The 21,309-nt window shown below is 35.0% G+C and overlaps 5 protein-coding genes across 11 annotated transcripts in view; 2 read left to right on the top strand and 3 right to left on the bottom strand.

The window, feature by feature from the left end:
* Positions 1-10,955, bottom strand: part of LOC105673917 (very low-density lipoprotein receptor-like) — a 32,471-nt gene extending 21,516 nt beyond the window's left edge. For all 3 annotated transcript variants that reach the window (XM_012369903.2, XM_012369902.2, XM_012369904.2), the window contains exons 1-2: positions 10,565-10,955; positions 6,377-6,502 (exon numbers count right to left, since the gene is read on the bottom strand). In XM_012369903.2, the coding sequence (XP_012225326.1) occupies positions 6,377-6,502; positions 10,565-10,646 (208 nt within the window). In that variant the 5' untranslated portion in view covers positions 10,647-10,955. The remainder of the gene's footprint in view (positions 1-6,376; positions 6,503-10,564) is intronic.
* Positions 10,956-11,108: 153 nt separating this feature from the next.
* On the bottom strand, positions 11,109-14,293 carry LOC105673918 (WD repeat domain-containing protein 83). Of its 4 annotated transcripts, none has more exons than XR_010888759.1 (6): positions 13,927-14,293; positions 13,606-13,849; positions 13,168-13,394; positions 12,677-13,086; positions 11,714-12,347; positions 11,109-11,333 (listed from the first exon to the last, which is right to left on the bottom strand). XR_010888759.1 is itself a non-coding variant. In XM_012369908.2 (5 exons), the coding sequence occupies exons 1-4, from the start codon at positions 13,997-13,999 to the stop codon at positions 12,713-12,715; spliced, it is 918 nt and encodes a 305-aa protein (XP_012225331.1). In that variant the 5' UTR covers positions 14,000-14,293; the 3' UTR covers positions 12,443-12,507; positions 12,677-12,712. The 4 variants fall into 4 exon arrangements, 2 of the variants coding, with proteins under 2 accessions (XP_012225331.1, XP_067206591.1); XR_010888760.1 differs by having other exon boundaries at positions 11,714-11,964; XM_012369908.2 differs by lacking the exons at positions 11,109-11,333; positions 11,714-12,347 and adding an exon at positions 12,443-12,507.
* A 482-nt stretch (positions 14,294-14,775) lies between these two features.
* On the bottom strand, positions 14,776-16,553 carry LOC105673970 (pleckstrin homology domain-containing family J member 1-like). Its single transcript, XM_012369981.2, has 2 exons — positions 16,418-16,553; positions 14,776-16,060 (listed from the first exon to the last, which is right to left on the bottom strand). The coding sequence occupies exons 1-2, from the start codon at positions 16,506-16,508 to the stop codon at positions 15,582-15,584; spliced, it is 570 nt and encodes a 189-aa protein (XP_012225404.1). The 5' UTR covers positions 16,509-16,553; the 3' UTR covers positions 14,776-15,581.
* Positions 16,554-17,123: 570 nt separating this feature from the next.
* LOC105673837 (DNA repair protein RAD52 homolog) lies at positions 17,124-18,972 on the top strand. 2 transcript variants are annotated; one of them, XM_067350488.1, is made up of 6 exons: positions 17,124-17,261; positions 17,342-17,523; positions 17,662-17,810; positions 17,888-18,137; positions 18,416-18,595; positions 18,685-18,972. In XM_067350488.1, exons 1-6 carry the CDS (start codon positions 17,230-17,232, stop codon positions 18,813-18,815), a joined length of 924 nt encoding a protein of 307 aa, XP_067206589.1. In that variant the 5' UTR covers positions 17,124-17,229; the 3' UTR covers positions 18,816-18,972. The 2 variants fall into 2 exon arrangements, with proteins under 2 accessions (XP_067206589.1, XP_067206590.1); XM_067350489.1 differs by having other exon boundaries at positions 17,127-17,261; positions 17,370-17,523.
* A 65-nt stretch (positions 18,973-19,037) lies between these two features.
* Positions 19,038-20,998, top strand: Art8 (Arginine methyltransferase 8). Its single transcript, XM_012369979.2, has 4 exons — positions 19,038-19,669; positions 19,732-19,846; positions 19,920-20,286; positions 20,432-20,998. Exons 1-4 carry the CDS (start codon positions 19,634-19,636, stop codon positions 20,922-20,924), a joined length of 1,011 nt encoding a protein of 336 aa, XP_012225402.2. The 5' UTR covers positions 19,038-19,633; the 3' UTR covers positions 20,925-20,998.
* The last annotated feature ends 311 nt before the right edge of the window (positions 20,999-21,309 follow it).

Below are 21,309 nucleotides of genomic sequence, written 5' to 3'. Positions count from 1 at the left end.
CCTTTTCGGTAAACATATAAATATCTTGCAAATTGAAATGTTTGGAAAATTTCGTTCAAGTTAATCAAATAATTTAAGAATTTAACGAAATCAAAAGTAAAATATTAATTTCAATATAATACATTGCATTTTAATGACAAATAATTAATAATAAATAAATATTTCTTAAATATTCTTTTTATGTTTATCTTAATAAATTTAATTTTACAATTTATGTTTTCTGACTAATGACTATTTCTTAATGAATGTAATAAAAATAAATTCACTTGGAATGACAGCGAGCAATGATCAATGATTGTCGCGACATTTCGCTGGCACTTTTTCAGTGACGCAGACCGGTCGATTGATTTCAATCAAATTAAACATCATTAAGCACCAATTGGTGTTCAAATACGAAAGCATAGGATAAAGTTCGGAAATTCTCACGATAGAGACTGCAAATCGTTAACACATTTTTCACGGGTTTTTCAAAAACTTTTTTTACTAAATTTGGCTTTACTGACCGAGATTTTATATGTCCTTATCGATTTTTCCAGATGTCACTTGAAAAATAATATTTTTAACTATATACTCAGAAATTATTTATAATGAATAATAGATAATACGGATATTTGAATGTATAAAATAGAAATAAGAAATTATTTAAATAACTGGTCGATCGAATAAAACTGTAGCTGTCAGTCATAAAAAATCCTTTTTTTTTTACTATAAGATTTTACTCCGCTTTTTTTTTACTCCGATTTTATCTCCGCGACGCATGTCACAAAATCTCGAGGAAGCAGTCGCCAATGCGCGAGCTGGTTCGAGCAGATCATGCGATCCCTACACATACATCATGTCGCGACTGGCTTTCACCATAATTATATAGTGCGTCGGTAGTCGCCGCACAACCCGCCGAATCGGCCTTCCTCGTCGTCTCGTTTGATGCTGATGCAACCGGCGCAGGCCTTGCGCTGCAAAATGCAGCGACCTTAAACGAACGGTGGCATGCCGTTGGAGGAAGAACCGCGCGGCGAGAATGAGTCCAACGTGAAAGAAATAAGGGGGCGAGAAAAAAAAATGAATCAGGGGCCTGATGCAACATCGCCTGGGCCTTGCGGGCCCGCATGGCAGCGATGGCACTGCACTGTGCCTTAGGTCGCGGTGGTCAAGGCGGCGAGATCGACGCTATTAACGGATGCTGCGATCCATCACGCATCAGTGCATTTGCGCATTTACAGATTGCTTTCGTATTTCTTTTTCTCGTCGAACGGTTAACGAAAAATCTTGGTCGGGAAACGTAAGATTAGTATTCCTCAAACCAATTTTACATCTGACGATTTTGCCGGCTTATAAGTTGAGATACGAATATATCATGCACAAAATTCGATTCTATTTCAAGCCTTCACGCTTGTGACTAACTTTAAGCCGCTGTTGATTTTTAATCAATTTTGTGATTAATAGTTCTTTATATGTCGATATATTTCTAAAGTACTGACTTTTTTAAAGAAGGAATCAATACTTCGATCAAAAAGTCTGCAATTGAAGGAAAACACAGTTTAATCTTGAATATTTTTGTAACTCTGTTACTCCCTCTACAAAATACAAAGCATGCGCAATCAGTCGTTAATCGATTTTTATCGAAAGTAGAATTTGATCGTCCAAAAGTGAAACTGCTTATTAATTGTCGAAAGAAAGACAAAATCGGCGACACAATCGGAATATGTGTTTGAACAAATGAAAGAAAATCAACAACAGAAGTAATAGTGGGATTTGAGACCGAAATGGCAGACGACACGCAACGAGCAAACCAAAGGGAAAGGGAACAAAAGGGCCACGACAAGGCGGAATCTGCGTGCAAAATGCAAGCCCTGCGAACGTTCCGAGAAACGACAAAGGGTAAAGTCGGCGCGGTTCGTTTGGCAGTCTCCCCATTCGTTTTTACTGCTTCTTTCCGCTCGTTAGACGACACTCTTTCTCTCGCTCCGATCTCTTCCTTTCCCCGCTGCCTTTTCTATCTTATTATTTCACGTCGCTGCACTATCGTGCCGCAGTTTGTCTATTTAGTTGCTTATTTAGCCGCCCGTTTATTTGCGCTCTCTGTGTAACACAATTTATACGAATGTAGGAAATCTTCTACGAGGAATTTAACGTTGCGAAGTACAATTACGTTACATCGCCAAGAGAATAATATAAAACTGTACAACAAGACTAATTTCACGAAATAAACAACAAATAAATGAGAAAGTCAAATGTCGCGACATGATGTACATGACAAGTTAAATATGAATTAGTCAATAATATTGTAGCTACAATTGTCGAACAGAACACAATATCCATTGTTAAAAATTCATTCAAAAAGAATCAATATTTCTACTTTTGTGTCAAAGAAAATTTATCTCAATTGTTCACAACAAAAATTGTAGCGTTTATTAAGTATTATTTTGACATTTTTGTTAGAGAAAAATTATTTTGATTTTTGACGACGGAAGGAGAGAAAATTGCGGTGAAGAAATTAAATAATATCGTACAAGTTCTAAACTGTTTTGTCATTCAACATTATCCACATTAAACTTCATTAATCAAATAATTTAAATAATGGAAAACCAATGCGCAAACGCGCAGTTTGATTTTCTACAAAACAGTAAATTCCGTAACATTCTGTCTGATGCAAGATTAACGAGAAGCTGCGTCTTATACCGCGCCAATTCTCCCACGTTTGATCGGAGAAACCATAGGCAAGGACGGCGAGTTTTTGTCGCGCAATTTGTGCAGAATTGCGCGACGGGCCTGTAATCACACATTTATAAAATTATACAACGATAACTGTTCCTCGTTCTTGCCTATTTTTTCATCGCGAAACCTCGGAGCCAGAGTGCAAGGAAGGCAAGAGATAACTGCGTCGTGAACTCTTCAGATTTTCTGATTGCCGCTCATTATATTCACGATGCGAACAAAGTCTATTATCGCTGAGTTACGTCTGTGATCTTTCCAGTTAAACGCATAAATCATTTGTGTTATAAAGATAAATTATGTACGATATCCTTGATAGTAGAAGAGGAAAATAATTTTTCCCTAACAAAAATGTCTGAATAAGTTTTCGAGTATTAAATTGAAAAAATTTAGGCAAATTATCCCTCTTTCCCTTCGGAGAAATACAAATTTAATATCAAATTTTCAAAAACTACGAAAAATACGATATTTAATTAAATTTTAATGAAAGTTGTTTCAATTTTTAATCGAAAATACAATTGTGCTCGTAAAATGCACCTGTTACCGAAACATTTTATATAATACAAAAGAAAATACTCTTCGTTAATTATTCATGAGATAAATAATAATCTTTTTGCTTATTCGCTCAATTTGTCGTGCAAAAATAATTTTTATTCAAACTTTAATTAAGAATGTTGTAACAAAAAAACAAAGTTTCAACTGGCTGTGAGCGACGTTATGTAGCTAGACATTTCTGCGACTTTTCAATTACAGTTTTTTTTAATAAACTCCTATGTTTTCCGTTCACTTGTATTGTTAGAAGAATATTTGCTCAACTGTACGAGTCTCTTAAACGATTGAAAAAGCGCCAGCACGCGAAGTTTACTGTTATCGCCGAGAGGTAAATATGCATTTGCAGAAATCGAAACAATTTCCAAGGATCAAAGATCTTCGGACTGTCTTAATCTTTGTTCAGAACAGTTTGAGTCAATGAACGCTTAAATACTTCGCATCGAAGAATAATATAGGTCGAGTATCAGTGATTTCCCGATTACTGTGATACAATTGGACTAACACGAAGACAGGCAGCGCCGTTCATAACGCAATCACTTTATCTGCAAAAAAATGCACTCGCGTAAAAGTACGGTGTCATGTAGGTTATTACACGATACGCACTTATAGGAAGATACACGATAAGTCAAGGATGTGTCGATAAAATTATCGCGTTTGTAATTTAAAATCTCGATTCTCCGCTAGAATATCTCCGGCAACATTATTATTAATGACATTTTCTCTTTGATGCGATTTAAAAATCGATATAGCTAAAATAATTATCAAGTTGGACGAATATTTTATTTATGCATATCTATGTTTGACAAGCAAAAGGGAGCAAATTTCAAACTCGATTTGTTTTATGTGTATATGTAGTGACAAAGATTGATGAAATCGTATCTTAATTCTTTTCAATTCGATTCAAAATCGCATTTGAATAAATTTTTTTACAATATGCAAGTCATTTTCTTTTTTTTTACATGTAACCTAATCTAAAAAATATATATTTATAGCGAATATATGTTTTTGCTAGTTCAAGTTATTCATACAATGAATATTTGATAAATCCACATATCTATAACTCGCGACAGAATTCGAGGTGGAAATCTATTTTACAGAAATATTATAATATGATAGAATATATGTTATAATGACCTTATAATATGCTGTATTATTATTCGTATTATTAACTGGTTATGAATTTGGAGCAATTAGTTCAGGTAGAGAGTCGTCTTTTGCGGAGTCATCTATAAATTCGAGCTATCGATCGGTCGTAAATAACGCGATAATCGCTTGTCTTTTTTTATTTTGATTATATTAAACCTAATATTATATTCTTCTGACAACTAATATTTAATTATTTAGGTATTTCTTTTATCTATTTTGTCCTTAATTCCCACAATTTTTAGAATTTTTTGTAATAAAAATGTTTGAAGAATCGGAATACACACATAAATGTCACTAGTACATGCGGGCTCTAATTTTTTAAATGTTTTTTTGTATGACATATCAAATTATAAATAGATTAATCTCGAAATCAGTTGTAAATTGTATTACAGATTCTATAATTGGTTTTAATAAATAGAATTATATATAAATTGAAATTGGTTGTTAATTTCAAACAATTCTAACAAATTTAAATTAATTTAACAAATTAATTTAAAATAACGTTCGATGTATGTATGCATATAATAACACTGATTGTGCAGATTATAAACCAAATTTTAATAAAAATTGCACAATTTGCAAATATTATCTTAGCAAAGCGCTTTGCGAAATGTGCGGATTCGTATCGAATCACGGCACACTCTGACACGGTATTGTTGTCATGTTATATCACATTATTGTAGTTATTAACCGTTAACTACGCGTCGATTGGATTCGGTTGACGCACGGAGTCTCGTAAACAAATCCCGACGAGCGATCGATCAGATGCCGCGGCCGTCGAGATTGGCTCAGGCAGCTTGGCTTTAAATCGTAACTGCGAAAATTAGTTCCGTGCTACGCTGGGACATCTATTCGGAATCGATAAAACGCCGCAAGAACGCAACGAGCAAACATGCCGCGCTTGTTTGTCAACAGATCGCTTCATTTAATTAACGAACACATGTGCGCGCGAGTACATACACTTCCGCAGTAGTATAGAGCGAAATTTCCGAAACGTCTCGCCATAATTCCCCACCGTGTCACTTTACGCAAGCGATATCACTTCCGTCACCGTTCATCGCGGTCGTAAACAATGCGACTCATAAATATTCAATTACCTGCTGTGCGAAATGCGTTCGTCGCACGAGTTCGCGATATTGCAGTTTTCTAACAAATATACAATATTTTCCCCAGACGTTTTTATAACATCTAAAAGACGGAATCTTTTAGACACTGTAAAAACGTCTGAAAAATGTTCGAAAAAAAAAAGAATATAAAAACTTTTTTGGACGTCTTTGCGACACCGTTTAGATTTTCATGTTGCCTGTATTGTCGCAAAAGAATGTTCCGATATAATCCGGAATATAAATGAATACTTTGCTATTCCAACTTTCGCATCGCTCGAAATTTTTGCGCTAATTTATCTTCCGCGAAAAACATGCATGCATCATTTGTGTTACGATAAAATGCATTAAAATGCAAACAAAGGTGAAAAGTTTGTAAATGTGTTTCACAATTCTTCCACACACACACAAATAATATCTGGTAAACAAAATTTAATTAAAATCAAAATTCAATTCACTTAAAACCCCCCTAAAATGTTCGATATCACTTTTAATTTTTATTTTTAAATAATTATTAAATAAAGCAATTAGAATTCTCTCTAAAATTTCGTCGCAAATATTGCGAGTCCCGATTTCATGATTGCGATCAAGATGTAACATCAAAGTGGTCGTTAAAGGAAAATATCTAATTACGATGGGTGAAAATGATAGAACAGAAATTGACAAAACTCGGCCGCGAAACAACCAGTGGCTCGTTTGTTTATGCGGTGCTAATATTTGTCATGTAAAATGATGTTTGTATTTCAGCTCATATGCGAATTTAACGTGCTGAAGAGTTGCGCAAACGTGTGCGCGATCATGCCGTGTCACGTAGGTATAACGATACGTATTTCGCGACATTTTGAACGAAGCATTGCACTTACTTTTACATTCCTCCGGACTTTCGTCGGAATTGTCAGTGCAGTCGTCGGTTTTGTCGCAGACCCACGAGATCGGTATGCATCTGCCATTGGCGCATCGAAACTGCCTCAGCGGGCAAGCCGATTTACCTGAGAATCGAAGAAATAAAACGATGCGCTGAGAAAAATGTACGTAATTCAAGTAAACTGTAAGAAATAAAAGAACGTAAGGAGTGTAACTTAAGCAGTATGCGAATCGATCAATCACGGTTTTAACTTAAAACTTTTAAGTTTCAAAATGCTTTGCATTCTCGAGAACGCTCGACTGCAATAAAATCGATATCGGTTTGTTGCTTAAATGTTGCTGCTTACGTTCCTTAATGCATTTAACGTGCGCTGCAAACTTTATAAATTTGCCTTTTATAAATAAGACAGATTGAGATTACGCCAAGATTTGTGACGCGCTATAATTAGAGTAGGTTCGCCATTAGAAGACGGCGAAACGCGAGCGCGACGCACAGTCGCATTAAATGCCGCGGACGCAGTAATGATAAAATCAAACATGATCTTGCAGCTCATCTGTATTAACTGGCCGACAAGGTTACCATGCAATTCTTGCTGACGACAATCGAGAGATAGATACCCATCATATTCATCGAGCAAATAAACAGAGAAATCACGACAATTTTACTTTCGCGAATTGTTCTCTTATTTTCGCGTATTATATTGTTACAAATATTTAGGCAAAATTGTAAATAACTCTGCAAATAATGTTATCACTAATCATAACACATTTCTTCATATATATTTACAGATTTGCATAAAAATTGTGACAATATATTATTTATATAAAATTATTAATGTACGATAATTGTTCATTATTACAAATTACTGTCGACGATTTCGTCTTTGCTAGTAAATTTCTTTTTAATTCCACTAAAAGAGCGATAAGAAGAAAAACTGATTTGTGAAGCGATATAATTTTATTCTACGAAACGATGGCGGATGCGCGTTAAAAATATTTGCTCAAAGATAATGCAACAAATAATTCTTTATATACCAGCTTATGCGGCGATGCCGGCGAACAGGCATATGATAGACAGCGTGCACTACGTGCACAGCATAATAACTTTAACGTAATCTAAATAAGCCGCACACAGGTCTTGGATTGAAGTTTCTGCAAATTCATGTATGGATCGTGTGCGTCGGTCGTGCGAAACACTTTGACAGCTCCCGTCGGGAATTGTCGATTCGGATTTATTATGCAAACACGCGCCGGCCATTTCCTTCGCACGATTTCCGCTGTTAGTAGCCTTGTTGAATTTCTTTGCGAAATTAACGAGCGATGGTAATAAGACGACCGGGATGAGCGCGAAGCCAATGTGGGTGTCTCGGAGAACCGGCCGGACAAACGTGCAATCAGACGTGTATTCTATATTTTGCAGATTGCGTGGACTGGCCGGAAAAATCATTACGCTAATCGCAATTCGCGAATGCACTGACGAAGCGTGGGCGTGCGCGCGTCTTCCGGCGAAAACAAATTTCGCGAACCCGCGCTAAATCCGACAGTTTGTCCAACGCGTGTCCGCTGCTGCCCGCGAAACAAATGTAACCGACGAACTTTCGCGCGAAGGCGAGCGAGAGTGCGGCGCGATTTTGTTGACAAATGTTCGCGCGAGATAACTCTCCACCTCCGCATACAAAACTCCGACTTCAAAGATACATTTAAGGTTCCCGCTCGCTGCACTTTACATCGAATTTATTCCGACGTCGTCAGAAGCGATAAATCATGAAATTTTTTCTTCCATGTGCATTCTACGCCGAGATAAATCAGTTTTTCGCGTGCCGCCGCTCGTTTAATATTATTAATAAAATAAAAAACTCTCGAGAACTTTTATCATTCGCGAATAAACGAACAAATAATTCAATTTTTCAGTGAAAATAAATCTTGAAAGTTTACAGCCATCCATTAATCTGCGAGACAAAAAGAAGTCATAACATTTCACAAATTTGTTGCGTCACATACGACTCGTGACATGCAAAAAGAAGAAACTAATTTCAATAGCGCATAAAAAGCTCATATGATATTCCGCTTCTGACGTCATAATTCAGCGTGACGACGATGAGGGATTAAAAGCTTTAATTCGGCGCGAAATGCGCTGAGGTAAAGGAATTACGTTTTTTTAGGATTGTTCATGGCGCACTTCATCGTAATCTTCATATCTGATGATAAACATAGATTATTATCGCCATCCCGTTCCGTTAAGTGCAAATGTTTCCGCTAAATCGAATTGTGCTGGCCGTTAAATTATTAAGTCGACCGATATCGGATAAACGGCCAATTAGTCTAGACGAGAAGTGCAACGTTAAAGCGTTGCGATATTGCGTTTAGCGCGAGATATGGGATAAAGAAATTCAATATTTGGAGATAACATACTTTGCTGAATTGAAAAAAAAAAAAAAAAATTGATCCACATCGCAGCCGTGACGTCGAATGTGAAAAATGATGTAAAATTCTTTCTCGAATTGTACATTAATAAATTAACTTCTATGAATGTGAAAACTTGTACTCAATGAAACGGATTTATAAAGCGCGTCAAAGATTCTCTCTTATTCATGGTTCAATAATAATATTAATAGATAACTGTATCTCTCGATCAACTATTATACGGTCCATTCTCGCCCCATTTAGTAAATGTAGGACACATGTCGATTGAATATACGTTCATTTATTAATGGAGGACGGCCAAAAGGGGAGTTTTTGGAATATTTTACCAAATACACTATCGAACACGAGTGTCGGTACACAAAAAAAAAAAAAAAAATTCAATTTACCTCGGCGTTCAACGTAACAAACAATTTATAGAATTTTTTACCTTTAAAACGTCATAATCCGTATTGTATTTTAAATCGAATTCACTTTCGTAATTATTTTTTTTATATTGGATTATGATGTCATGATATTGTATCGAAAAATAGGTTTTGACAATACGAGCGACTCGTTTTGCTCCCGCTTATCGCGCGCGATGCGTAAATACGGAATTATCTTATTGTCCGTATTACATCAAAGCGATTTCGATTACCTTTATTCGATTTTCGAACCAAGTTAACATCTGTGTATATACAACTCGCCTCGACGAGGTAGAAACGTACACAAAGAGACAATGAAAGGAAAGCAAGTGTGCACGCCATTGACAAGACGAGACGATGTCGCGCGCTTATCGGGCTTATATAATGTGCATCATCGCGCCGGTCAAATCGAACGTCCTCGCCGTGATGCTCTTTTGGACGCTCATCCCCGTGGAGGGATGCTGCGAGCGATTCAACGCGACGGAACGAGAGCACGTGAAAATCTCGACGCACTGCATTCCCTCGAATATGCGAATGAACCAATCATTTCTTTTTCTCTATTTTTTTTTTAACAATCCAGATTTACTTTATAGACGTTAAAATTTGAGATAAAAAATATGCGATATAACAATATAACGCAATCGATTGTAGCGTGATTTTTAAAATTCAGCTTATACTATGTATCGATATTCGCGCGATGCGCTTCCGGAGAGGAAATTTCGGAGATGAGCTTAGGGTGAGAATGGCCGCCATGAAATCCTCGTCCCGCGGCCCCGCCGACGTATTTTTTAAAGGGTTTCCACGGCGAGGACAGTCTTTTTCAGATTACAGCGCGATTCTACGGTGCTATTACCGCGCGTCTCGCGTGACGTCAGATAATAACGATGTTGACAGTTAATACAGCGACACGTTCGACAACGGTCGTAAATAAACGAATTATCCCATCCCGATATCTAACCAACAATGCGTGACAAGTAATCCGCTCTCGGCGGAGCAGTGCGTGATCTCGGAACTCGCGTTTGATCGCCCGCTTTCAAGATCAGCCTCTTATCGACGCACCTACGAAAGGAAAGGGGGAGGACGGACGAGGGACACGGTGACGGAAAAGTGAATCGAGTTGTTGACTGAAAAATTCGACGGAAGAGCGCCGCGATGCATCGCGAACGAGTTCATCGAGGCGAAAAGCTCGAAAATGAGCCGCGGATTCCGAAGAATCGCGGCAAGGCTGGACCAGTGAAGCTGGGTCGCACGGGGCCAGGCTTCAGGAGCAGCTTCTCCCCGCGCTCTCCCACCCGCCAACCCTCCCACTCGATCGTCGCTCCGAAAATATTTCACGGTGGAGTAGAGTATGCGGGTACTTACTGTCAGTGGAGAAGGCATTCGCGGCTGCCAGCGCGGTCAACGCGACGAGCAGCAGCACGCAATGGCAGTCTCCTCGCCCCATAACAACCCTTCTTTCTTCTCACGGTCGTGTCCTTCGTGCCTTCGTTACCACCACTGCGTGTGTCACGGCGCACCACCACTACCACCACCAACCACCGCCACCCAGCGCAGCGCGGCGCGGCGGCACCACCACCGTTGCCAACCTCTCTCTCTCTCTCTCGCTTCCACTTCCTCTCACCGTAACGATAGTTTCTTCTCTCGTCGCTCCTCTTGCTCTTGTCGATTATGTCTCTCTCTCCGACTCTCTGACACTCTCTTTCTCTAGCTTTTGCTACCTGTCCCTCTCATGGGATATCGATCAACAACAATAACAACCCGAACGGGACGAGATAGTCACAGGAGCCTCGCAAGACCACGCGGTCCAGCAGCCTCCGTCGATATCCGCGAAACCGAGCCAGTCGATTCGCTCACTCTTGCTTATTTGTTTATGTTTCTCGTTCACCTGGGTTTTCTTTGCTTTAGATTGTTTTTTTCTCCCTTTTGTCACTTACTGTCTTTCTCGTGCGGCCAAAAATTTTATCTCCGTCTAGTAGTGAGACTGACCGGCCCGCCCCGTGTGCGAACACCTTCATGCGTCTTCCCTTGTCTTTCTATTTCTCTCTCTTACTCGTTATGTCGATCCAGCAGGGACGAATCGTCATGCGGTCGTGTGTATGTAGCGCCCTCGGCACAGTCTCCAAAGCTCAACCTTTATTTTATTTACAAAAAAATATATTGAAAATAAAATTCGCAGAATGTTGCTCGAAGCATGATTTAAAACTGCTAGATTCAATTGTCAAAATTACGCGGAAAAGCGCGTTTACGCTATACATATTGCTATGCAATTGTAAAATTGTCAAATTGTCATTTGTTTATGATATTCATATTTAATCTCATTGCGGTTTCAATTCATGCTTTTAAGTTTCCTTGATCTTCAACTTTTTAATAGAAACTATAGAAGTATCACATAATTCTGCTTATGCAACGTTCAGAATGCGAAAATTCCATTTATATTTTCTCAATTTTTATTCATTATAAAAAAGAAACAGTAATATTTGCTTTGACAAGTTATTAATTTGGAATGTTTACCAGCGAAATAACCTCGAAATCAGTTTATATCCGGATTCTTCGTGTAATTGTAATTCACCACTGTGTTTCTTTCGCTCTCTGCTGTTTCTGTCTGCCACGCTTAACTGCCCGGCGCAAAATGTCATTCCTCTCTCTCTCTCGTGCTCGCGGACGAGACTACGCCGGCGAGCAGTGATTCTGACGCCACCAACATCGCGCCACCTGCGCGCGCAGAATCCTCGCGGAGTCCTCTCGTTCCGTCCCTCTCTTGCCTGCGTCAAAATTTTATACGCTCGAAAGTTACGTTCACGCACGTCGCACGCATGTGAATCGCCGAACGCGTATGTACAAACGTACGGACTGTACGAATGACGACGCGGTTATATGACCTAGCTTAACCCTAACCCATATACCTTCTCTCCCTCCTTTTGTAACAGCAGACGAGAAACGCCCGCGCACATTTACGCCGGCGTGAAATTTTTGCGATCACGCATACAACATTCCTAGCTGCATAAATACGCGCTCTTATCTATGTGTGCGAATTGGGCGTTATTCCCGCAAAATTCTTTTATTCAACGGTCATGTGGATTTCTACTATAGCTGTTGTTTACTTCTCACGGACGTCAATATTTGGCTGGCCAGGAATGCTGCCAGGCTTGTTTTTATAGAAATATTTTGCACATTATTAGAATTAAATTCAATCATAATACATATATGTATATTACAGTGCTATATATGTATAGTGTAGCATTATCACAAAACAAAAATGTATTTATTAATACTTTTGCATTTATAATATGTGATAACTTACAGACCTAGAAAATATACAAGTCATTTAAAATGTTTTGTAAATATTTTTTTATAACTTGTAAACAGTTAAATAATAAACAAACCATTTATTTTCTTGTGCATTGTTCAAACTCAAATAAATCTTTAATTTGTTTTAATTTGTAAAAATAATTTGAAATTATTTTGAAAACTTACCCTATATATACTGTCGTATAATTACAAATCTTAGTATTATTCATCATCTGTATGAGATGCACAATTCCACATCAATATATCAGATCCATTGGAAGCCAAAAAACAATTCTTCTGTGGGTGCACACTTATAGATACAGTAGGATGTTTGGTCGGCTTGAAACCTGAGAGTTTTGCAATTACTTTCTGAGATACAAGATCCCAGATCCATAACTTGCCATCTGCCGAGCCAGAAAGAATTTTTGTGTCATGACAATCTACACTTGACTCTAGACACAGATCTTTTCCAGTGTGTCCTTTAAATTCACTAAGCAACTCTCCTGTATCCTTGTCGATTAATCTGATCACATCGTCTGCACAACTGACAACCAGACATTGGCCATCTCTGGTAAAACTGGCGCATGTAATTGCATCTGAAAAATATTTTTATTTTTTAATTAATAAAATCACACATTTTGCAAATATGTTGTCACTTTCTCATTGTCGATATTTACCTCCCATATAATCTGCACAAAGTTCTCCTACACGTATATCGTAAGTACGTACTTTGCCATCAAAAGAAGCAGATAAAATTTCATGATCTGAAACCCTTATACTTGAAATGGCATCTTTGGCATCACTTAATGTTTGCACAGCATCTTGCGCTCTAGAACGTACATCCCAACACATAACGCTGTTATCACGAGATCCAGAGATTATCATTGACGATTCCTCATTGAATCTGTAGTTGTAACAAGAAACATAAAGCTCAGTCAGCTAGGCTGTAAAAAGAACTTAAATTAAAGAAGAAATATTGTAGAAAGTTATATAACAGTTTCAAGTTTTGTTACTATTAAATGCAACTAAATCTGTACATAAGTCTTTAGTATTATGCAATGAGCATCTAAAAATATAACAAAACTTCAGATTCACTGCAAATCGATGATGTTTACCTCACTGTTGTGACTGGACCTGCGTGTCCTCTGAAGCGGCGCACAGACGTGCCTGTCGCTACATCCCAAAGAATTACAAGCTTATCTAATCCGCAAGATACGATTTGGCTACTGTCGCAGGATGCATAAGCATCCATAACCTCGTCGCCGTGTCCACCGTATGTTTTTAAAGTAGCGGACTTGTATGGATTCCATAGCTTCAACTTCCTATCCGATCCGCATGTTACACAATACGAACCATCGACTAAAACACAAAGTTACAAGTTAACATGCATGATTTATAAAACAAACATAAATAAACATAAACAATAACTTCCTTACCGCTAAATCGTACAGCTCTGACTGCCCCTTGCTTGCAATCAATTTCTTTCAAAAATTTGTATTCAATATCCATTTTTTGAACAAAGAATAATCAAACAAAATGCATAGGTTTTATAATTCTACTTCATTTGATTTACTAAACGTTCTTTTCCTTATCATTTATACGACTTATCTTTGCAAATATCGCAAATCTATATTTTGTTTACAAAATAATAACACTAGCAGATTATAGGTTATGTATTTTTGAAGGATCTAAAGCTCGTATCCAACTGCACGTTGAATATTGCAAGCGAAAGAGAGAAACCTGAGTTCGCATCTCTTTTTTGCCATCCCGGAAAATGAATGTAACACGAACATGAACCAACCAAGACTCTTTTACCATCCCGGAAAATGGATGTGGCTATGTAGTTCCAGGCAGGCTGTAAAATAAATGTACGCGCCGCTAGTGTACGGCCTAGTAAAACGTTCGTACAAAAAACGGCAGCGTGGCCCCTCTCAGGTTTTTCTCTGTTGTAAGTAGAAAAAAATCCCTAGTTGAGATTATCCGATTGGTCGATTTCAAATTTCCAGTTTATGCTTGAATCGTATAATCTGTGATGCAAGCTTAAGAAACATATTAATCTATTAAACAAGCTAAAAAATAATTGCATCAAACATTAGTAAAAATTTTATATATTATCAAAATATTTAACATTTTATTATTACATAATACAATAAATATTATCTTCACTACATTTTTTCATTGCATATATGCTGTATTAAAAATATAGTGTATATATGCGAAAAAATTTATTAACTCCTGAATGTATAAATTTTTCATAAAGCTTTTGATAATGAATATAGAGAATATACAGAAATTATAAAAATATCTTTATTTAAACTTCATTCTTATTTTACTTCATTAAAAATTTTTCGATTAATATTAATACACAAATTTTATACAAATAGAAATGAGTATTCATTAGTTAAATACTTTATCGAATTTACGTAGAGGTAGAAACGGTGGGTGGCAAATAAACAATCACAATTTTCTCTCTTCCTACCAATTGTACCTAGTGCAATATCTTCTATCCAACAGGAACACTTAGCAACAAAAAATATTACTAAGCATACATTTAGCACATTCATACATCAAAATTTTCTTTTATAGTAGTTTCTTTTAATAGTATTATAAATTAATATAAATTATTTACATCGTTGTATATTACTTGCATATATTTTGCAAATGGCTTTATATTTTGCTTCTATACTATTTTATTATGTAGTTTATTTAGATTATTATTTTAACTGATATCATAGTTGGTCTTTTCTTGTGCTTCGTAATATTCTTTGCTTTGTTAGAAAAAAAAACAATTTTTTGCATATTTTTAATCTTTTTAAAATTAAAAACACTATATTATGTTGTATTAAACAAAATAATTGTGTTAATAAAGTAAATGTATTTCTAACTCTAATGTTCCTATTTTTCTTTGTATTTTATCCGACATAGATTCATGTAAATTATATATGTTATTAAAGCTTTATATGCTGGTTGAAGTTCTGAAATTTGCTCAAGTGACAGGCATAAACTATGTGGCATCTATTATGCACGTTTCTCTAAAATACAAATTTCAGAAAGCAAATGATGTAATTTAATTATCCTAATTTGTTTTGTATTAAAGGTCTATTAGATTAACTTCCCTTGTTATTGTGTCCAATGTGGACGATGTAACTGATGTTGTAAATGAACGTACATGAGATCTGAAGCTGGAGGCAGATTCCCAAGCCTCATCTCGTACAACACCCTGATTTCTAGGATACATAAGTAATGGATCTTTACCTGTTTTCTTGCACAATCTTTCTTGAAGCATAATTAAGCGTGATCTCCAATATTCATAACTCGCTTGCTTAAGCGCATGAATCCACTGTTCTACTTGAGATTCTGATCGACCGCTTAATACATGCCGTTTCTCATGCTCATCACGAAATGAAATACTAAATGCAAATGCTCCCTCAGATGAATTGTCTATATTGATACTATAATTCTCCAAAATAATAACACCAGCAGGTTGTCTTCTGTCAATCTGTCCCAAATCATTGATGTTGAAATAAAACAGCAGATTGTACCTCAGCTTGAACCATTTTTCTTTAAATACTAAAAATAAATATTAAATATTGAAAGTAAAACTACAAAATGTTACATATATTATTCATAGATATACTGACTATAATTATTTATTCTTTTATTAAATATTTTTGTTACATTAAATTCTCTCACTATATTAAATATATTATTCATATAAACTTGAGATAATTATTTAATTAAATATTTAAATAAACATTCAGTAAATATTCTCTCAACAGAGTCGATGAATACAATCGACAACTATAGACACGAATAAAAAGAATATATTAGTGAATCGATCGAGCGTGTCAAATGACAGGTAGCAGGTTAAGTTGACTCATTGTGCGTTGCGTAAAACGTATTCAATTATATTCACACTAAACTAACCTGACTTATGAGCCCGCTTGTGATTCAGACGCCCTTCGAGATCCGCGGGTCCGCAACTCGCTTCCGCGAGCTCTTTGTCGTTGAATCTCATGTTTCGTTCAAGCTTCGTGGGTATTGTCAACGTATCGCAAAAGACTATCGTACAGTTGTAACAATACGTTCCATCTTCAATCCTTTAATTGCATTAAGTGTGATAACGGGGCGCGCAACTCGTCTCCCGCATCAATCGACGTAGATGCTTTCACGCGTCTTCGGCACAGCAGCGCTTTCACTTGAGCCCATTAATAATAATCGTGAGCAAAAGTGGCCTACGAATCACGTTCGACGATAACTTTTATCGAGTAATATCAGATGAAACAGTCCGGTGCATTATACGTACGACACGTCACATTTTTAAAATAACTCGTTTTCGAAGAAGTCCGTTTGACTTTTTAACGGATGATTAACAGATAAAATATTTCAACACAAACGCGGGAAAAAATCTTTATATGAATTTTTATATATATTTATAAAAATTTAATAATCGAAAATATGAATTATATGAAAGTATATATCTAATGTAAAAGATGTCATATGCTATTTCCATATTAAACGTGTTATTGGTTGATTTATTCGATTATGCAATTCGGTAGAATGAGCCTTTATGCTTTGAACCTCAAAATGGCAACGTACGTTTCGCGGTTCCGCATCTGCGATTGGTTATACCGCTTGTTGTTTAACAGCTACACTTTTCGTGTGTCCCCGCTTATTACACGGTGAAATCTGCGATTTAAAGACGCCAAATTGGCGCGAATTTACTGACAACATGTACAATGGACATGATTATTTATCATGTATCAAAATTGTGAGTAGTTTTCGTCTGACCTCTAATGACTTCTAGCTTCATAACATAGGAACAATATTTACCTTTCAACCGTGCAAAAGTAATAAAATGAATTATTCCATTGCTCAGCCACCTACAAAGCAAGTTACGATAAATAGCACACAAAAGGCGGAAAAAACAGAACTAATTGATTTTGCAGCAGAACATCGTGTTTTAATTTCAGCAGCCAATAAAGCTTTTGGAGAAGGCAAATGGTGTCACACTGTTGTCAGTCAGAATTTAGGTATATATATATATATATATATACGCTTAGGTATATAAGTGTATAAATATTTATTTATCAGTATATATATTGAAGAATATTCATTTAATAATAAATAAAATTTTACCAGGCTAATGACAGTTCTCTCATTTATTATAGATTATGTTGACACTGTTGGTACTAAATGTTGCGTTGGATGCGTTAGTTTTGTGAATGTTCGGTTGGAGAATGGAACTTTTCATGAAGATGTTGGTTACCATAGTGCGGAAGAATCTACAAAAGGCTTGTCAATACATAAAGCAAGAATTGTATGTATTATTCACTACAATAAGTAGGATACTTTATATTTAATTAAGAAATTATAAAATTTTTTAAATTTATCTAGGGTTCTTCCGTGAATGCCTTAAAAAGAGTTCTATTATCATTTGGAGAAAAAGTCGAAAAAGAGGTGCAGCAATTACAAAAACAAAGTAGTTCTGAACAAACAAGTATTGTACAGAAAATAGCAGTGCAATCATTAGATAATAAGCAGATTCAAGGAAAATCAAATGTTTCAGTGCCTTTTATAGTACCCGTTTCTTATCTATTACAAGTAAAGCATAAAAGTCCAGAACCAAATTCTGAACAAAATACAGGTCTGTTACTAATGAAAGAGGAAAGCCCTGAGAATAATATAAATCTAAGATTAAATTTTTGACCAATGTTGCTTAATGAGTTAACTGTTATTCAAAAACTGGTTATAATTGTAATAAATGATTTGGACAAAATTGACAATAATTAAAAGATTCTGATAGATGAGTATGTAGATATAATTATTACTAACAAATTTATATTATTCTCAATGTATCTATTCTAATAATATTTATAAAGTCGTACCGAATGCATGCTCAATATTAAATTATTATAAATCTAGATTCTAATAGATCACTTGTTGTGAAGAGTGAAACAGCTGATGCTAATCAACCACAAGCAGTTATAAAGACCCAAAGTCCGAAAATAACTGTTCCATCTTCCTCAGATCAGACAAAAATAGTTATGGCAGTAGTACAAACTACTACTGCAGACATAAAAACTGAATCAAAGTCAATACAAGGTAATGTACAAAAGAAATTCATTTATTTAATATTATTTGCAAGCATTTCCAAATAAATAGTCGTGGAATATAATATTTTAATTTCTTAGTGTTGTCTGCACAAGAAGTGCAACGAATGGAAAGAAAAAGAAAGCAAATGGAAAAACAGATGGAATTTAAAAAGCGTATGATGGAAAAAGGAGCAGTGCTAAATGATAACAAGCCTAATCCAAAAAATTAAAATATAAGTGTTGTATATAATGTTAACTTAGTTTTAATGCTATCTATTTTAGCATATTTATAATGGTCTATTTTTTATATTGAGCAAAATAAATTTCCTGTAAACAAGTAAATAAATATCTTGCACAGTATAAATAAAAGAAATTTTTCTGTGATGCTATTGCAACATTGTAATGTGATATATTTTTACATATAAATTGTTTTTATAGAAAAAGTACCTTCAATTTGTCATACAAGTTTTTTGACACATTTTATTTCGTTCTGCATTTTGTTCATCTTTTTTGTATTTCTTCAATTTTTTAATTTTACTCTTCTTATGTGAAGGCAATCTTTGATATAAGTTTGACATTTATTGCACCCTTAGTTAGACATTTGTCAAATAAATAGATGCAGCTTAATACAGCTTCGAAAACAAAACTGTTAATTTTCCCTTGAATCAATAATTACAATCATAGATTGCAAATTGCATTATAATTATGCATTATAAATAATTCACAATGCATGAGTATTCAGTGCAGTAATTTGTATTTATTCACTTCTATACAAGAAATTTATTTTTTACTCTGTGGTTTACTCCAGTGGTTATATAGCTCACTAGTTTACTTTCTAGATACTGATTTCTTATGATTATAACTAGACTCGTGCAAAGAGGTTAGAAATTTCATATTGGGGAAATAAATATATATATATTATAAACTAAAGCATACACATTTGAAATATAAAATATCCAATAAATACAAAAATAAAAAAGTGGATTGTTCCATAAATTTAATTTTTAAATAAATGCATTTACATTCTCTATTTATATATCAATAAATCATGGATCAATATTTTAAGAGTTATGAAGAACTAGATGTAAGTAAAATGCATTGAATAGCAAAGTGTTTATTACATATATTTATTATGTATACTTTTAGATTCATCAATTAATGCTAAATGACAAAACGCGTGTCTTAGCATATAAAAATGCTATTTTTAATTTGAAAGAAAAATTTCAAGGTAAAACTGTAATGGATATAGGTGCTGGTTCAGGTAAATGATATTATTTAAAATTTTTTATTTAATTACTTATATATATAAATTATTAAAATTATTTTCTCTGCAGGCATATTATCAATTTTTTGTGCTCAAGCTGGTGCAAAAAAAGTTTATGCAGTAGAAGCAAGTGCTTTAGCAGAGGCTATTGAGCAAGTGCTGATTGAAAATAATGTGCAGAACATAATTCAAGTAATTCACAGTAAAGTGGAAGATATTCTTCCAGACAGCTTGGAAAAAGTGGACATAATTGTTTCAGAATGGATGGGTTTCTATTTAGTACACGAAGGAATGCTAGATTCTGTACTTTTTGCAAGAGATAATTTCTTACAAGAAGATGGTTTATTATTTCCATCCATAGCAAAGTTATATATTTCACCATGCCAGTTACCATCTATGTATGATTTTTGGGAAGATGTTTGTGGAGTCAGTATGAGGTAATTTATGTATTCCATTACACACAAAAATTTATGATAAATTTAACAATTTTATTTTAGTTTAAAAAATAATGATAAAAGATTCCTTTATCAAATTTATTGCAGAAATCATATTCACTATGTAATATGTTTAATTTCTACTTAGGTATTTTGGAAAAGAATACAGAAAACTCAAATCTACAAAGCCAGATGTACTACAAATAAATCAAGATGATCTTTTGGCGGAAGGTAAATTAATTGCTTGGCTGGATTTGAAGTGTATTTCTGTGGAAGAATTAAATCTATTAGGTGGAGAAGATTATATATCAGTATGTAAAAAGGATGGAAGATATCAAGGGATGTGCATATGGTTTGCAGTTGGATTCCCAGATGGTTCAGAGCTATCCACAGGGCCTCATAGTGAAGTAACACATTGGAAGCAAACTGCAATTGTTCTACCAGAAAATATAGAAGTAATGAAAGATGATCCTATTGCTTTCAAACTGGAATTAAGAAGAGATGTGTTAAATCCAAGGCATTATATTATGGAATTAATTATGTTGGATGCAGAGGTGATAGAGCATAGTATTCCATGCGATTGCTGCTTGATAAAATGTGTAGTGATAAGAACTATGTTACAGGCACAAAATGCCAACTAAAATACAAGCAGCAAAAATGCTGTTTTATATATATTTTATATAATATACTAAAATAGATTTTTTTTTATATTTAATTTGTAGTTTTTTTTTGTATTTAAAATATTTACATATTTTATTTGCAGCAACATGGTTGTATTGCATCCAAATTGTTTATAAAGAGAGCGCAAAAAATTCTCTCAGAGATTAAAATTTATATTTCATGGAGTTACTTGACTCCTGCAAATTCGAGGAATTATGGCGCGCTTTTACTGAAGTAATCATGCAACATTAAGGCATTTTCACATGAACTTGCATAATTGCATTAAATACGTGATTGGTCAGTTTCTTTATAAATATACATTATGGTTATGCAAGTTTGCTGAATATACCCTTAGAGTTGTAAAAT

The sequence above is a fragment of the Linepithema humile genome, chromosome 2, assembly GCF_040581485.1.
Source record: "Linepithema humile isolate Giens D197 chromosome 2, Lhum_UNIL_v1.0, whole genome shotgun sequence".
Lineage (NCBI taxonomy): Eukaryota > Metazoa > Arthropoda > Insecta > Hymenoptera > Formicidae > Linepithema > Linepithema humile.
Note: the sequence above shows the minus strand (reverse complement) of the source record. Positions and strands in the feature narration are given on the sequence as shown.

Coding starts and splice junctions, on each gene's coding strand:
- LOC105673918 (XM_012369908.2), bottom strand. CDS start 13,999: ATGGATATTGAATACAAATTTTTGAAAGAAATTGATTGCAAGCAAGGG. Junction 13,395..13,605: donor GGTCCAGTCACAACAGTGAG/GTAAACATCATC, acceptor TTACAACTACAG/ATTCAATGAGGAATCGTCAA. Junction 13,087..13,167: donor TTGTGCAGATTATATGGGAG/GTAAATATCGAC, acceptor AATATTTTTCAG/ATGCAATTACATGCGCCAGT.
- LOC105673970 (XM_012369981.2), bottom strand. CDS start 16,508: ATGAGATTCAACGACAAAGAGCTCGCGGAAGCGAGTTGCGGACCCGCG. Junction 16,061..16,417: donor CAAGCGGGCTCATAAGTCAG/GTTAGTTTAGTG, acceptor ATTTATTTTTAG/TATTTAAAGAAAAATGGTTC.
- LOC105673837 (XM_067350488.1), top strand. CDS start 17,230: ATGGACATGATTATTTATCATGTATCAAAATT. Junction 17,262..17,341: donor ATTTATCATGTATCAAAATT/GTGAGTAGTTTT, acceptor ACCGTGCAAAAG/TAATAAAATGAATTATTCCA. Junction 17,524..17,661: donor TGTTGTCAGTCAGAATTTAG/GTATATATATAT, acceptor CATTTATTATAG/ATTATGTTGACACTGTTGGT.
- Art8 (XM_012369979.2), top strand. CDS start 19,634: ATGGATCAATATTTTAAGAGTTATGAAGAACTAGAT. Junction 19,670..19,731: donor AGAGTTATGAAGAACTAGAT/GTAAGTAAAATG, acceptor GTATACTTTTAG/ATTCATCAATTAATGCTAAA. Junction 19,847..19,919: donor GGATATAGGTGCTGGTTCAG/GTAAATGATATT, acceptor TTTTCTCTGCAG/GCATATTATCAATTTTTTGT.